This window comes from Sitophilus oryzae, unplaced genomic scaffold, assembly GCF_002938485.1.
Source record: "Sitophilus oryzae breed Bouriz unplaced genomic scaffold, Soryzae_2.0 scaffold_863_pilon_pilon, whole genome shotgun sequence".
Taxonomy (NCBI): Eukaryota; Metazoa; Arthropoda; class Insecta; order Coleoptera; family Curculionidae; genus Sitophilus; species Sitophilus oryzae.
In genome coordinates this window covers 1,240,647-1,259,109 of record NW_022147487.1, presented here as the reverse complement: position 1 = coordinate 1,259,109, position 18,463 = coordinate 1,240,647, and the positions used below count along the sequence as shown (strand labels likewise).

At 30.4% G+C, this 18,463-nt stretch overlaps 1 protein-coding gene across 1 annotated transcript in view; it reads left to right on the top strand.

The window, feature by feature from the left end:
* The window catches only part of LOC115890336 (kinesin-like protein GA13060), a gene marked incomplete in the record, with an annotated part of 701,789 nt that overhangs the window by 167,502 nt on the left and 515,824 nt on the right, over positions 1 to 18,463 (top strand). The window contains 1 exon segment of the mRNA XM_030910529.1: positions 17,784 to 17,897. Within this exon segment, the coding sequence (XP_030766389.1) occupies positions 17,784 to 17,897 (114 nt within the window).

The following is an 18,463-nucleotide window of genomic DNA, read 5'->3' as shown; positions in this document are numbered from 1 at the left end:
GGAACGTAAAAATTACGCGTCAAATGAACTCAACGGCCTGAACGAGAGGGAATCCGGTGATGATAGGCCAGACATCATATATTATATATAAAAAAGACATGTAACGAACTAAAAACGTTACAGCTGCATAACACCCATCCATTGGATGTCATACATTACCAGTGGCCACGCGGCTCTCATGAGCCTTCGAGGACGTAGGAAATAGGACTTGCTGGCAGAGCTTCTTAACAGTGGACATTTCTCAATTTTTGATTTGACTCCTACTCGACATTGGAGTATCTCCTTGAGATCCTTTACCAGCCTTCGACCACCTCATTATAATTATTACAGAAATAAAGATACCTAATAAAAAAAAGGGTATAAAGTAGGTATAAAGATACCTAATAAAAAACTAAATTATATTACCCAAACCATTCATCATTTAAATCATAAACCTGTGACAAATCATCTTTAAACTTGAAAGATATTCAACGGCCAATTACTGGCATAATTAATGACTTCAAAGACCGCGAATGTAGTAGGAGCGTCACTCCAGAACTGCATCGAAGACGGCTTTGTGTATTTGTCTTGCTTACAAGCCCCGGCAGGCAGCAGCATCGGAAATAAAGGAGAAGAACTGAAATATGAACTGAAGGAAAAAGCAAATAAATACAAGTGAGGCGATGTCAGAGTCGCTGGTCCTGAACAAATAGCGGCTGTAATTCATCTAATATGTTTACATTTTACGTATACGGTGTTCCTCGTTGAAGCTTTTAAGACCGTTCATTAGTCTAATAAATAGTATTTAGCGTTGAGAAAAATAATCATATTGTTAAGAGTTATTGGATGTAATAAAAAATATTTTTTTTTAGAATATTTTGTCGTAAATTTATGAATTCTATAAATAAATTTATTTCTTACTGAATTAATATAAGCTTTCATCTTGGTTACGCCAATCATACATTGAGTCATAACTCTTTTGGGACATTATTAACGGGAATGAGTTGAACACGCGTGAGTTTTTGAAATTATAACAGACTAGTGTATAACTTCAAAGCAACACCATTTTATAGAAATTATTAAGCTTTATTCATAAATTACTAATTCAATTATTTATTTAAATTAACATTAACATTAAATGAAAATTAAATTTTTTTGTAGATTCAGAAATTGTAAAACATTGTATGCCTCCAGATGCTGTTCCTCCACTGCTTGAAATAGGCTCTGTCATTACAACGGCTCGTTCTGGAACACTTACAGCACCTTGAATCTTTTTCGCAATCTCTATTTTATTGTTGATGGACTCTTCGATATATCTTTCCGCAACCGTTGCAGATCGCCATCCTTCGTGTCTTTTTAACGTGTCATGTTCACTCATGCAGTAATGTAGCGGATGCTCTTCTCATACAATGGCCAGTGTATTGCTCAGGATGTTGTAGGCCCAAGTACTTGCGGAAGATCTTCCTGAATCATTTTTCTTTAAAATCTGACTTGCTGGTTGATAATTCACTATTTTATCGTTAAAAAATACCCACCAAGCAAAAAACCTCACATTACATTTGCAACATTGCAGTCAGTCCCCAAACAGTTTGCTTTGTAATGTTGATTTCTAAACGTTGTGTCGTGATTGATGAAACCTTGCTACAGAAACATTGTTTTTGAATGGCGATTAAAACGTTTTTTCTGCAACATTGCAACAAAGATTCAAATGAGAGATCCGCGAAGTTAATAATAATTAATAATATAACAAATATACCATAAGATCGAATAAAACGGCGTCTAGTTGGCTTGGAAATGAGTATCGATGACATTCTCCATATAATTTTACATATTATAAAATGATAGCAATTTTCTTTTCATAGCCATCGCTGAGGCTTTTTTTTCGATCATACGTATAAGTTAGGTTAGGTTAACGCACTTGTTTTTCTACGTTTTTGGTATCACGTTTTATGCTTTTTGAATGAGATTTTAATGAATGTAAATGTAAGTACAATTTTATGTGTTTTAATAATGTTTGTAGCCATGAATAAGTATAACAAATTTTGTTTAGTTTGTTTTTAAGTTAAATTTCATGTTTTAGCTTTTAGTCAACTAAAAATTGAAGTAGATAAAACCAGGATACTAGTATATCAATCTAATGATAAAATCGATCACAAATAATATTCAGTATTATTCTCAATATTTTTTTAATGATATAATCATTAGAAATGTTTAAAATAAGGACATAAAGGGGCCTCAAAGATTACTGTCACAAGAGGTAAGTTTCTCATGGTTTTATTTATTACAACTGATTGTTTTTATTTTTACTACTTTAGAAATGATTGGATATAGATTTCAAAATTTTACCCAAGAGAAATTTGAAACCATGAATAAGACAATTCAACACGCGAAGACAAAATATGAAAGATCCAAAAAATCAATTAAAATATAAGTTTGCTTTTCCTTGTACATATATTTATAATGTTATACCTTCCTTTTGTATTTTTGAATAAGAAATATATAATAATGTTTATACTGTACCTATATATTTTGTATTATTTCAGACCTTCAACTTAAAGATTTTTTTTAGAAATTTAGGTTAGAGTTGAGTAATTCCTTATTTAATGAGCAGCCGAAAAGATCAGTAAGTTCTCAGTACTCAGTACTTATACATATATACCCATTAAGGTTTCTGTTGATTATAACCTATTACTGATGTATTATTGTTAACATAAAATTGCTAATGTTGCTAATGAAATGGTTTTTTATTGCAAACATTATCTATTTTTTGCTATATTATTTTAGGAATAAGAGTTACAATAAAATAGAAAGTTTAATGGATAATAAGTTTTGAAACATAGGTACAATATAATTTTACCAATATTGTATTGACGTAAAATTAACAATATTACTAATACATCTCAAATTAGTACTTTCCTGAACGTTACATTAGCAACATAGATAAAAGACTTATACTATTATTAGCAACGTTTTAATAATATTGTGTTTTTCAACCTTGCACTGCAATATAATTTGGCGGAAGATTAAGCTACCTTGCATAAACCTCCCTACAATGAAAAAAGCAATGTTACACCTTACTTTGCGAAGTTTTGGCAATGTTCCAGCAATAAATTTTGCTTGTGGGGTACCGATTTATCTAAATGACGTCTTAATGTCAGTGCTATTTATTATTTACAAAAAAAAGCAAAAAAACAAAACGTACATCTATATTGCATAGTAACATAAACGTACCCTGAAAGATTATTAATTCGCAACAATGAAAGTAGAACTGGTAGATTTGTATTAAATTGTAGATGTTAAAATTATTTTTAAATTCCTTGCTTTATTAACGCACTCCATAGGGTGTTTTGTTTCAAACTTTCAACAAATTATCAATATTTTGTTTTTCCTCGTCTAATTTACAGATGACAATTTTCATTTTTAATTTAGAAAGACACACTATAAAGTCAAATAGTTTAGCTAAAAATTACTTAAAAAATTATCAAAATTGGTCCACCAGAACACAATGTATAAAACTTTAAAATACATGATAAAAAACTGAACTTTTTTCAAATTAGCTACCGAATTACAACTAACTTTCTGCATTCCCACAATTAACAAACATACAAAAAAATATTGAAACTTATGAACAGGCAACGCTACAGCTGGACGCTGGCGCTGGGGCAACTAACTACAAATCTACAAAACTTCTGCATTGATTTGTTTATGTTAGTTGTTCTTTTTTGTTTTCTTGTTTGCCGTAGTAATTCGGGGGTTATTTTCGTTCGCGTTTAAAATTTTAAATTGGATTTTCTCGTACGCCTCTTGAAATTCGCTAATTTAAAAATGTTAGGCACGGATCTGGCTTAGATAAAGTTTGTACGAAAAGTTTTTGCGCTGTTGTTAAAAATTCGGAAATTCGGGTGTTTTATATTAAATTGTTTTGCATGCATATTCATATAATCTGATTATAAAGTTATTAAATCGAGTGTTTTTCTATGTTATAAATACACAGGGTGTTTCAAAACAAATGCGAAAAACTTCAGGGGGTGATTCCTTGTTCAAAATAAAGGGTAGTTTGCTTCATAAACGTTGGGTCAAAAGTCAACCATTGGGGAGATATCGCGATACAAAAATGGCGGAAAAATAATGTTCTTATTTTTTATCTTGAAAACGAAAAGAGATAGACTAATGAAATTTTATGGAAACATTACTGTTTCCAAAACACACTTTCTGGTAATTTTTTCTCTTTTTTAAAATGAGTGGAAGGGGTTGAAATAAACTACCCCTATCATTCTTGTTAACGAAATTTAAAGAAAAATCTTATCAAACACATGCAAAAAAATTAATTTGGATAGTTTAGTTTGTTTAGAAACTTTTTTATCTCTTGTATTTTTTTATAAAACTCACCGATTTGAAATTAAAAAATAAAATGTAAAGCATTACATGTCAGGACTAAAAATATTTTTAGATTAAGAATCTAGTGATAATAATGATAATAATAATAATCTAGATAATAACGTATTGCAGTAGGGTAATGTCAAATAAAACAATATTAGAAACATCCTAAAATGTGACAGCGGCCGACTAGATTTTCCTAAAAAATTACAGCTGCCCACTAGATTCTTTATCTAAAAATATTTTTTGTCCTGACATGTAATGCTTTACATTTTATTTTTTAATTTCAAATCGGTGAGTTTTATCAAAAAAACACAAGAGATAAAAAAGTTTCTAAATAAACTAAACTATCAAAATTAATTTTTTTTGCATATGTTTGATAAGATTTTTCTTTAAATTTCATTAACAAGAATGATAGGAATAGTTTATTTCAACCCCTTCCACTCGTTTTAAAAAAGTGAAAAAATTACCAGAAGGTGTGTTTTCATAATAGTAATGCTTCCGTAAAATTTCATTACTCTATCTCTTTTCGTTTTCAAGATAAAAAATAAAAACATTATTTTTCCGCCATCTTTGTACCGCGATATCTCCCTAATGGTTGACTTTTGACCCAACGTTTATAAAGCAAACTACCCTTTATTTTGAACAAGGAATCACCCCCTGAAGTTTTTCGCATTTGTTTTGAAACACCCTGTATATTTCAAATACATAGTATATATATTTTTTTCCTTTTCTTGGGTATGGAGGTTTTTTTATTAAATTGAAAGATGGAAACTTTTTTTATGCGACGTTTCGCTCCAACATAGTGGGCTTTTCCAGGCACTTTGTTCTTGAAGCCGCCTTGCTAGCACCAGTCTGTATAAATGAGTGTAAGTGAGTGATAAGAATCAATTTTTTGAATGTCCGGAGTGCGGAAGAGAGATAAACATCACGTATCGGGCTTTTCAGTCACAAAAAAGCTCATGAAGGAAAACGCTTTGCGTAACCATCTTCTGATGCGTGTCGAATACTCGTCAGCGAGTAATGGCAATCAGTAAGAGACTGTACGAGTTAACTCACTCTCATATTATATCCTAAAGTCCAGATCTACAAAATGTACCATATTGTTTATTATAAAAATATTATAAAACTCTTTCTTCTGGTGGTTTTAAAGTGCCTATATAATTCCAATAATCTTTTTTCGGACGTTTTCATTTAATTTTCTTCCCTGATAAGTATATTTACGCATTTTCCCATCCCATTCATCCACCTTAAAACTATTTATATTCAACAAAAACACCAAATCACCCACACAGGCGTTTTTTACCCTTATTATTTACTTTCCATTTAAAAAAGCTCTGGTCCATAAAAATATCACTGTACTGTTCATTCACCCTTCCGTATAACCGGCCCTTGAGCACAGACGCCCTTTCCAGACTTGTCAAAGAGGCTATGGGGGCTGTTTAAGCCCCGTTCTGTTTGTTTTTCGCCAATGCCCTCATTTGGAATTAGTTTTGAATTACTTTCGGTTTTTAAAAGGATCTTTTGTGTGACTTAATCTTGTTTTTTGGTGATTTAAATTTGAAAAAACTTATTTTATTTCTTACTGAATTAATATAAGGTTACTAGCATGTACCCGCGAGTTCGTTCGCGTTGAATTAATCATTTGTAATGGTGTTGATAAAGCAAAGCAAGAATTGCCATTAACATACAAACTGGATAAAATTTTCTCACAGTCAATCCGTTTGCCAAAAATCAGCTTCTTATGTCAAGCGTTTTAAGCAGGATCATGATTAATCAATGACCAGATTTTTCGAAACACACTGTATACAGTTTTAAAAAATCTTAAAATATGTAAAAAACAAAATGAAGGAAACTTGACCGTTTTTTAAATAAAAAATATTGTAATATTTGAGGGGTGGTTTCACCCCCTTGGAACTGGAATTTCGAAAAATCCCCTCTTATCGAACCTCTACACCCTAGAATCAACTTGTATGCCAAAATTGAGCTTCTTACGTTGAGTGGTTTGAGCAGGATCGTGATTAATCAGTGAGTCAGTCACTTAAGGATTATATTATAGTCTATAAAATGAATTTTTTCGACTTTGAATTTTGACCGTTATTTTTTACCAATATGGCAAATATAAAATCCCTCTGTCAAAAAAGTTACTGATATTCTTTAAATTGAGTGCCTGAACGAATCAGATAGGTAACTCTTTTTACTTTCGTGAAATAGAAAAAGAAAATAATAAAACAAGTGACAGTTCTTCCTCTTCTCGCAAAAATCAACCCGAAATGTCATAATTGCCAAAAGTAAAATGTCATCAGCGTTTGACATTTCTAAATATCAAACCAATGCCGTCTCTAATAGAACAGCCTCGGAGCGAGATTTATGACGTCACGCTAGTTAGATACTAAGGATTAATAAATATGTTGTAAAATACATGGAAAATATAATTATTCCTCGTATTTTTGGTTTGTATTTTAAAAATGATATAGTTTACATGAAATATATATAATATACAGTTAATAAATACAATATATATACCTATTTATAGTAATAAATACTTTGGTAAATAAATTATAAACCATACAAATGCAGCAAATGTTTTACAATATACAAATAATGAATAGGTAAGTAAGATAATGGGTAAAATGTGAAATATATTTTAAATTTTGGGGTTTAAAAATCGATCTAATTTAACAAAAAACATTCAATATCTACTAATAGTGATGTATTATTATTTGCATTCACAAAATTTATATGTATATTTTGCAAGTATCAATGTTCGAAAAATTATATTTGCAAATAATACAATATCATAGAAAAAAGGCGTCAGCGATGGCTATAAAATAAAGATCGCTGTCATTTTATATGTAAAATTATTCTAAAATTTTGATTTTCTTGGGATTTAGGTTAGGATGGAGTACGATTTCAGCCATAGTCAATGTAGATAGTTAGTGTTAAGAATAATAATTTTAAAAAATAAACAAAATATTAAAAATAAACAAAAACAATAAATAATAATGAATTAATATTATTAAAAGTTATTAACTGTATATTATGTATATTTCATGTAAACTATATCAGTTTTAAAATACGAACCAAAAATACGAGGAAATATTTTCCATGTATTCTACAACATATTTATTAATCCGTAGTATTTAACTAGCGTGACGTCATAAATCTCACTCCGAGGCTGTTGTATTAGAGACGGCATTGCGTCAGCATGGCCGCAAGTTGCTAACCTAATAAAATTAACACTAGAAAAGCGCGCGGGAACTGTCAAATTCAAAGTTATTCGTTTCACAGACTATAGTATAGATTTTGACACTCATCTAACTGCTCTAATAATTTATTCACATCATTAATGTCTCATGTAATAAATTTTACAAGAGAACACACAGTATTTTTCTGTCTCAACCATTGAAGGTATTTAAAAAAAATAAATAAATTATACATATTTACAAAGTTATAGGGGTGAGTCACTTTTGAAAAACACCCGGTACGTTTGATTCATTTATTCCTTCACGTATATTAATATTATCTCTTCTACATTAATAAAATTGTATTTTAAAGCGATAAACCACTGATTCATAACCATTAACAGCAATCGTAAAAACGGGTTAATAATTCTTTCGTTATCACCGACAATAAAATATTGTATAGACTAATAAACGTTATCATTGGTCTTATGATGATTGATGACTGCAAGTGACTAAGACATATGGCTGCACTTCTCGAGAAGTAGTTACTTTAATGTGTTACAAAATAACTGTTTTGATTAAGATTTGATTTTTTTCTCTTTCCAGTGATACAAAGATTGCCATTATAATTAATAATGTGAGCAGTGATTTTTTGGTTAACCATGGAACACAATCATAGATTTAGGAAGAACAGATATCACATTGTGCATTTTAACCCGATCAAACAATCGGAGATTGACTACGTACTGTAAAAACCAACTGAGATAGAGAAGGCGACATTGCCACATCTCAAATTTGCGCCTATCTACTTAGTTTGATTTGCAGAAAAAGTGACTTTAAAACCTTCACCGGATATCAATAAATCTCAGTTTCTTAATTAAATTAATAGTTTATTTTTAAAGAAGCATGCGTAATAATATGTTATTAACCCGAGGATAAATGCGTTACTATTAAAAGACATGTTTACTGTTTAATGTGCTGAAACGTCTAGAACTATTGGCAACGTCGCTGCTCGTCTTTCAGAATGAAAATGAGCCGTCCGTCCCACCACCCCTCGCGACGGCCAATGGTCCGTTATAGCGTACTACGTTTAGCTTACGGTGTGTTTGAAGTCGGAATTAAGTCCGAAGTGAACTTTTCAGTGTTTTTCAGTAGTTTTTGTTTTTGTTTAACGTACTTTTGAATCTGCGAATTTTCAATATGGTACGACAGTGTCAAGTGTGTGGAAAAATAAGCTCAAATTACCCGAATTTGTCTTCTCACAGGTAGGTACAAATTTCCACCGTAATTGTACATAGGCGTCCCACAAGGGAGCCCCTTACAATTAAAATAATTTCTAATTATGTTTGTTGAATTTTGATCTATTAAAACAAGAACGTAGTAGCCGGTAATTGAATTATAATTCGTCTCAATTACTACCTAACTGTTGTAGATCATAACAAATTTGAATATAAACGTTGCATTTGTAACTTTATTATAAGCCAGAAAGTGACATTTCTTTCTCTTAAAATTGCATCATATTCTGGTCATTATATACGATATTCTAAAGGAATTTTGCTCAACAAATAAACAAAGGTGTTTACCCGACCTTTTTTACATTTTACTGCATTATTATATCTGCCCCTTCGGCCTTGTTTAGTACCGTACAAAACCGTACTGTAATTTACCTATTACGTTTTTGGTTTGTGATTTTTATTTCAATTTTTTACATAAGATGGGGGCCATTGTAACTCACATTTTCAAAATATTTTTGGTCAACATACAGCAACATACAACATACATACATTACATACAATACATATGCTTAATACAGTTCATGAAGATTGAGACATTTAACTAAAATTTGATTGTCTGATGAAGCTACCTTTAAAAGTAATGGGTTTGTAAATAAACGTAATATTCATTATTATGTGACAGAAATCCCATACTGTAGCAGCAGCACACAGATTTGATACTTTTAATGATAAATGCCTTCTATTGAGTGACTAAAAGGTAATTGCCTCGTATCAGAGCCATCATAATACAAGAAGAAGACCGAAAGTCAAATCTTGTCTTATATTTTCAAAAAAGCACAATTTTCTCATTAAATATTGATTTTAGGTATAGGAAGTTATTAATAATACAAGATTAAACAACTATTACACAGTACTTCACAGGAAGCTATCGATTGCGAACTAACTAAATCGTTACTAATTACTAATTTTGAAAAGTTCTTTTAAGATCAAAAGGTAAAACTAAAACCTAAACTATCATTTGAGATTAAACGGGAAGTTTTAAATAATGTTGCCTATTCTAAACAAGAAAAATTTATTTATAAGTTTTATAACATCTCTAATTAAATTTGGACGAAAAGAATATTTCTGTTTGCTGTAGGTAATTTTCTCAGGGAAAATACGTAAATAAAAATGACTTTTTAAGTCAAAAAAAGTCAAAAGGACAAGTTATTCCAAAAAAGGACTGCCCTTTTCAAAAAAGTACAGGTTGCAACCCTAGGTTATTCTGGAATGGAAATTTAATGGCAAATCTACAACTTTAGTTTGAAAATATGTTCCGGTCACCTATGTTTACAAAAATGTCTAAAATGTGCTTTACCATTGCCTCCCTATTCTGAAAAAAAATTAAAAGAAAAGTCACCAACCACAAAGCTAATATAGAACTGTTTAAGAAACTTGAGTCACCCTGTAAATATTCAAAAGTAACTGAAAGTTTATATAGAAGTAACTGAAAGTTTAAATTGAAAATCGACGTTGGAGCGATTTTCAAAAACTACCTACTAACGTTTCAACATAAGTATATATGGGATATTAATTATATTATTATATTAGACCTTATAACAAAACTCATCTGACAAAACAGTGTTAATGTAGTATATTAATATGGAGTAAAAATTTTACTAATTGCTTTACTTTTACTTTACTAATTAAATTCGTTCCAAAAAACGATACGCCACTGGCCATTAGAACAATCCAAATGCGCCTAGTTGCCGGGGTGGGAAATTTTAGACTTCTCTGTCTCTTTTGTCCTTGTTTGACACATTGGAATGTTTGATACACTTCCAACGAGTATTTATGAATGAGATGTTCGGTCTATCTTTATAATGTCTTTGGAACACAATACTTTTTGGAGAACTATATATTTTTTGCTTAAATATTATTGTATTATTAATCCTTATATTGTCATAACAACATTTTCTTCATTTCGCAAAGCATTGAAATCTTATTTAGTTGTCAAGGCTTTCTACGCCCTAAATGACTTATATTTTGATAATCGAATTTGATCTTGAAAACAGTGGTCTAATATTTGCTATTACCATATTTACTATAAACTTTCAAAATATTTCTGAATCTTTTTTTTTATTCTTTGACATTGTAAACATTTATAAATGTTTATTTTAAACAATAAGACTGACAATGTAATTTGTATATATTTGTTTTGTACTCTTTTGTTTGTTTACTTTGCCTTTTTCTACAAATTGTGAAATTTTTTTGACAATCAAGGCATTTATTTATTTATTTATTTTTCTGTCGATTCATTTATATCAGAGGTGGGATAGGGTTATTAAAACTACCACAGGAGCCTTATTAGTGCGAATTTATCATTAGTTGTTATGTGATAATATGTGCTAAAATGGCTACATTTTTATAGACAAGCTGAATTTTAACTTTAAACTTAAACTAAAAAAAAATGTTATGGGGTTGTTCACCGCATACGACACGGAGTATTGTAGCTAAACGATTAGATTTTTACAAATTGTAAGTTTTGGGTTCGTTGAAGGACTATTAGAGCTACAATTTAAAAATATTTTTACAAGATACAGAGTGTCCCAAATAAGTAAAAAATATCATAGTTGTATTTTTTTAAATAGAACACCCTGTATATTATTCTAATTTTGGAATCTACGATTGAAATAAAGGTAAATTTGATTAAGGTTTATCACACTTAAACCTTACCGTTTTTGAAATATTTTCAATTTTAAGAAATTGCAGTAAAAATTTTAATGCTTCATTTCTCCAAGGGTATCAAAGTTTTTAATACTAAATATTTACTGAAGATTATTCATTGATCAGATATTGTGTTGCAATAATAAAAATTTTACTACCTTATACAGAGTGTCCAAAAATTTATATTAAATAATTACTAGCTTTAAACGGCAATAACGTGTTTAAGTTAAATGGAACACCCTGTATATTTTACGTGAATCATATGCACAATTTAACTGTCTATCAAATTTTATTATACCATTTTTTACCTATCTCTGCAACTTTTCGTAGAAAATGCATTTTCTTATAATTTAGACCTCATTTATCACTATACCCATGGAATATTGACATTTCAGATTTTTTTAAGCAACATATATGCCCAAAATGTACAGGTGGTAAATATTGCAAGCCTATTGGTATAGCAAAAAAACTATTTAAATCTTTATAAAAGAGTATACGAATTAAATATACCACCATTATTTCCGACCAAAAATTAGTTAATTACATACTTTTAAATTGTTTTAATTAATAAAGTATTCTAAATAAATGTGGATTTGGCTCAGAAATCAATATAATAATAAATTATGAAAATAAACGTCCCTGTTTTTATAAATAAGCATTCGTCAAAAAATGAAATTAAATTTATAAGGCGTTACTTTTTACCACACTGTCTAATACACACACAAAATTCAGTTTTTTAGTATTTGGAGCAATTATTATTAATCAACATAAACAGTCAATTAATGTAGTCTGAATACTGGGATCATATTAATTGGTCCTTTTTAACAAAAATATTTAAACAGTTTTTTTATTTTTTTATGAAATAAGCGAGCTATATCGACAATATTAGTATCTGTACTCTTGGAATATTTGTTACATCTTTAAAAATAATCTAAAATGTCAATATTCCATGGGTATAGTGATAAATGAGGTCTAAATTATAAGAAAATGCATTTTCTACGAAAACTTGAAGAGATAGGTAAAAAATTGTATAATACAATTTGATAGACAATTACATTGTGCATCTGGTTCATGCAAAATATATAGGGTGTTCCATTTAAATTAAACACACTATTGCCGTTTAAAGCTAGTAATTATTTAATATACATTTTTGGACACTCTGTATAAGGTAGTAATTTTTTTATTATTGCAACACAATATCTGGTCAAAAAATAATCTTCAGTAAATATTTAGTATTAAAAACTTTGATACCCTTGGAGAAATGAAGCCGTAAAATTTTTACTGCAATTTCATAAAATTGAAAATATTTCAAAAACGGTAAGGTTTAAGTATGATGAACCTTAATCAAATTTACCTTTATTTTAATTGTAGAATCTAAAAATAGAATAATATACAGGGAGTTCCATTTAAAAAAATACAACTATAATATTTTTTACTTAGTTGGGACACTCTGTATCTGTAAAAATATTTTTAAATTGTACCTCTAATAATCCTTCAACGAACCCAAAACTTACAATTTGTAAAAATCTAATCGTTTAGCTACAATACTCCGTGTCGTATGTGGTGAACAACCCTGTAGGTTAAAGGATAAAAGAAATAGTTTAAAAAATAAAAAAATTCCTTACTAATAGCTACAACCGTAAATTTCACATTGTATAACATCAGCCTGTCGGGCAGAGAGTAGGTGAATGGCTCTTAGAGTAAATATTTATCTCCTGGCGTAAACATGCCGGCTTTAAAGACCCGTTGCTTATAGTTTTTTCCCCGTCAAAAGGTAAGCTCCAAGCTCTGGTTAAATTGAGACCAGATTCGGCAGATAAATTAGGATTGATTAATTTTATGTTTTCGAATGACACAGTTTTGAACCTATGTCCAGATTTAATTTGAGAAATAAATTTTATAAACAAATTCAAGAAAGCAGTGATATTGATGAAATTGTACAGGGTGACGTCTCTTAAACGACGCGAAGGCTCCAAGGAGAACGGTAGTTTATATCAAGATGAAATTTTGAGAGAATATTTAAGTTAAATGAATGCATTTTATAAAAATATACAGAATTCTACAGGATGTCCCCAAGAAAACTTACACTTCAAAGTATTTTCTATTTCGGATTCTATGAGAAAAATTAAGGTGAGTTTTATTAAAGAAGTATGTATATGACTAAAATGTAAGGTTTTTGTCATTTTCTAAAAATGAAGAATAAATTTCAAATTTCAATGGAAGCTACCTAAATTGGAATTTACCCTGTACAGCAAAATAAAATTACACTAAATCACCACAATACACCAAAACACTTTTACTTTTACACTGGACGCGCGTTTCGCTAACCATGTTAGCATCATCAGCAGATGATTATAAACTAAAGTACAATCTACAAGTTGAGCGTTTATATACTCGCCCAGTAGGTACCGAGTGGGCGTGGCAAAATCTAGCCAACCGAGTCAGAGCCCAATGAGCGTAACAGTTAATTTCCGCCACTAGAGTAGTAGGAACAAAGAACTTGAAGGAATTGGACCGTTGACTCTGTTCATACTATCTTTACATTTATTAATTCTGATGCTTTCATATGCATCTAATTGCCTGTAATTTGAGACTTGTTTAATTAATTTTAAATTATTAAGATCTATACAATGTTCTTTATCAACAATATGTTCGGCAACGCAAGATTTATCCGGTCTACCATATCTTATCTGAGCTAAATGTCCTTTAAATCTAGTTAATATTGATCTTCTAGTTTGCAGCAATGGGTAATCCATTGTCTCCGTTTTTGGCTAATTTATTCATGAGCAGGTTTGAAGTGGAGGCTAAGAATCAGTCTGAGTATTTTCCAAGAGTATGGTTTAGGTATGTGGTTGATATTTTTGCTGTTTTTGACACACATTCAGACACCATAGATAATTTTATTTCTAAGTTAAATAATCGTTTTCCTTCCATTAAATTTACGCATGAAATTAAGAACAACGACAGATTACCATTTCTAGATGTATTAGTTATTAGAAATACTAATAATTGCCTGGAATTTGATATCTATAGGAAAAATACCACCAGACGCAGATATATTCCTAATGAATCACATCATAGTGTTGAACATAAAATGGCTAGTTTAAATTTCTTAGTTCATAGGTTACTTAGTTTCCCACTTTCCAACGAAAGATATGAAATAGAAAGAGATTACATTAGGAATGTAGCTGAGTGTAATGGATATTCTCCTTCGCTAGTTGATAAATTAATTAGAAAACGTAGGTATAGGTTAATGATTTCTGAAACTTCGACTTTTCAAGTGGAGAAAGATACGTCTAAATATCTTTCAATACCGTTTGATAGAGAGTTATCCCGTGGTCTAAAAGGAATTTTTAAGAATGTCAATTATAAACTTGTGTATAGTGCTAATAATAAATTACAACAATTATTAGGTAATCCAAAGGATAAAACACCTCCACTGAAAAGGTCAGGTATTTATGAGATTTCTTGTAAAGATTGTAATCAGAAATATGTTGGGCAAACTAGAAGATCAATATTAACTAGATTTAAAGAACATTTAGCTCAGATAAGATATGATAGACCGGATAAATCTTGCGTTGCCGAACATATTGTTGATAAAGAACATTGTATAGATCTTAATAATTTAAAATTAATTAAACAAGTCTCAAATTACAGGCAATTAGATGCATATGAAAGCAGAATTAATAAATGTAAAGATAGTATGAACAGAGTCAACGGTCCAATTCCTTCAAGTTCTTTGTTCCTACTACTCTAGTGGCGGAAATTAACTGTTACGCTCATTGGGCTCTGACTCGGTTGGCTAGATTTTGCCACGCCCACTCGGTACCTACTGGGCGAGTATATAAACGCTCAACTTGTAGATTGTACTTTAGTTTATAATCATCTGCTGATGATGCTCCAGTGTAAAAGTAAAAGTGTTTTGGTGTATTGTGGTGATTTAGTGTAATTTTATTTTGCTGTGTAACACCAAAGGTTCCAACCCTCAAGTGTAATTTACCCTGTATAGCCTGATATTTCGTTAAAATACCCACTGTATGTTAAACTAAATAAAAATTTAACCCTAAAAGTTATACAGAGTGGGACAAAATTAATATTAAACATTGGTCACTTTTAAAAGCAAATTACTCCTTTATTTTAAGTGGAACACCCAGTATATTATTCCGATATTCAACGGAGAATTCATATATCTTCAAAATATTCTTAAGGTAAAATTATATTAAAATTTGTTTACTTAAATGCTACGGAAAAGGCCATCGCAAATTTTGTGCTTTTTTTAACATTTTAAAACAGCAAAATATACAGGGTGTTCCTTAATGACATGTTAATATTTAAGGAGGTGATTCTAGAACCTATTCTAAGAGAAAAACTTTATACGAATGTATGTCATAAACATCTTAATTTATGAGATACAGGGTGGTAAAATTTTGTAAAAAAAACGTTTTTTTATAACTTTGATTTTATTACAGATATCTTTAATAATTAGTTATAAATTCATATGAAGTTTTTTTCTTAGAATAAGTCCAAGAATCACCTTCTTAAATATTAGCATGTAAAACGGAGTTTTGAGAAAAACGAATTTAATGTTCTTTTTGAAGTTATTTCTTAATTACTCCATTTTTTTAAACTTATGATTGTAATATTTGGTTTGGGTTAGTTGGGAACTTATTTTGAACTTTGTTGGGAACTAAGTAGCAAAAGATAGGACAAAAAAAGTAACTTATAGAGTATATATCTGAAATATGCTAATTTTGGCCTTAACATAGTTTGTTTCTAGGGTACAGAAATAGGTTTAACCACCGTGTAATTTTTTTTATAAATATGCATTTCTCTAAAAGTTAAAAAAATTTTTTCTCTTGAAAAGACGATACGGGGACATCTGTATACCGGGTGTTGCATCGTCGGACGGGACATAGGAAATCCCATGTAAATTTTAATGGGGTCAATTATTGACTTCCCTAATTATTTTAAAGAACAATTCTATTTAGGTTTATTGAAGAGCATTAAAACCCACATTCAAAAGAATAACATATTTTTGGTTAGCTCGTTTACGAGTTATCGCCGATTTCTTTTTAAATATTTTTCCTTTCTTATGGCCCTGTATTTACTTATGAGCACCAGTCAAGGTAAAAGATAACTGTCAAATGAAGTTGTCATTTCAGAAATTTACCTATTTGTGCTTTATTATTATTGAAAACTCATTCCTACATCGGAAATCTTAAAGATGTATTTATAAATACCGTATGATCGAGAAAAAACGGCGTCAACGATGGCTATGAAATGAAGATCGCTGTCATTTTATATGTAAATTTATATGGGAAATGTCATCGATCGTCATTTCCCAGCCAACTGGACGCCATTTTTTTTCGATCATACGGTACAAATTAATATGAACTAAAGTTAAATAAAGTAATCAATTACAAGGTTAATTATAGTATTATTACAATATTCAATAACTTATTAATTTAGGTACTATTAAATTGTTTGAACTTTAGATTTAAGATGTTCAAATATTCCTTCCATCAACTGCTAGACAATAACCCAGGTGATCATAAAATTCTCTTCTTACATTCGCTAGTTGGTAAACTGAAATTCTATTGCATTCGGCAGAAATAGAATTTTTTAACTCGTCTAGATTTGGGTATTTTTTAATCCTTGTATATCCTGTTTTTTAAATGGCGCCAGAGAAAGAAATCATTTGGCGAAATATCAGAAAACCTTGCTGGCCAATTTACTGTATAAGAAATCGGCGATAACTCGTAAACGGGCTAATCAAAAATATCTAAAGTTATTCTTTTGAATGTGGGTTTTAGTGCTCTTCAATAAACCTAAATAGAATTATTCTCTAAAATAATTAGGGAAGTCAATAATTGACCCCATTAAAATTTACATGGGATTTCCTATGTCCCGCTCGACGATGCAACACCCGGTATAACATAAAATCACTGTGACTGTTTTATTGGTTTTAACCAAAGAATTACAAGTTCATCGTTTAAAATTAACCTTTCATTCATAACCAGCATCCATTGTTTTACTTCACTGCATCACGCTCCTGATCATATCGCTTTAATATTTCCACGTAGTTCTCTGATACAACTATATGGGAGGTCTATCATTAGCATTGCATTAATTATTTCTTTTTTATTATATTTTATTGTTAAATATAAAACAATAAAGCTATCTAGTGTTCATGATAAAAGAAATATTTTTTTTTATCAAGAATCGAAGAATTCTTATCAGACTAAACACTTTGTTAAAAGAAAATTATTATGTCAACTAAATTATGATTTTTTATTTTCAGAACCATGATGGATGGGGGAAAATTTCATCCTATGAAAAGGAGGGCTACTCCGATTCCTGTGGCGCCCCCTAGAATACCAACCCCTATGCCACTGAATAATAATAATGGACCAAGGTAAATATCCAGTTGCCATACACGTATATATCTAGCTTCTCATTTCATGACGGAGTCCGATGCCTGTAAAGAATCAAACTGAGTATTTTTTATAGATGTAGATTGTAGATCACATAATACAGTCTCAGGGCTTTGACAAAAGCCAGTATCTGAGACGGTTTTACAGAGGTTAGTTCTCCAGCTCCGATATCTGTCATACCAAAGTGTAAGGTACGAATGGTTGTCGTCTCGGCCCACTCTGGTGATGAGGTGTTCTGGTGTTTCCCCATTTTCCCCAAAGAATCTGCATTCGCCATTGTTTCTTAGCTTGATTGTACATTTTTTTGGCATTGTACGGTATTGAGCCTTTAACTAGTTCTGAGTTCGGGGTTGGCAGATAAAGATCGTGCTCCGCATTACTAAGTGAATAATTGTGAGATGGCCTTTCGGGAATAGCAGATATGTGCTTGCGGATTAAGCAAACGGATTCAAAAATAAATAAAGAAGGAAGAGTCAGTATTCTGAAATGTTTAAAGAAATTCTGGCAGTGAGTTCTACTGTTCAGTCCCAATAAATATCGAACTGCT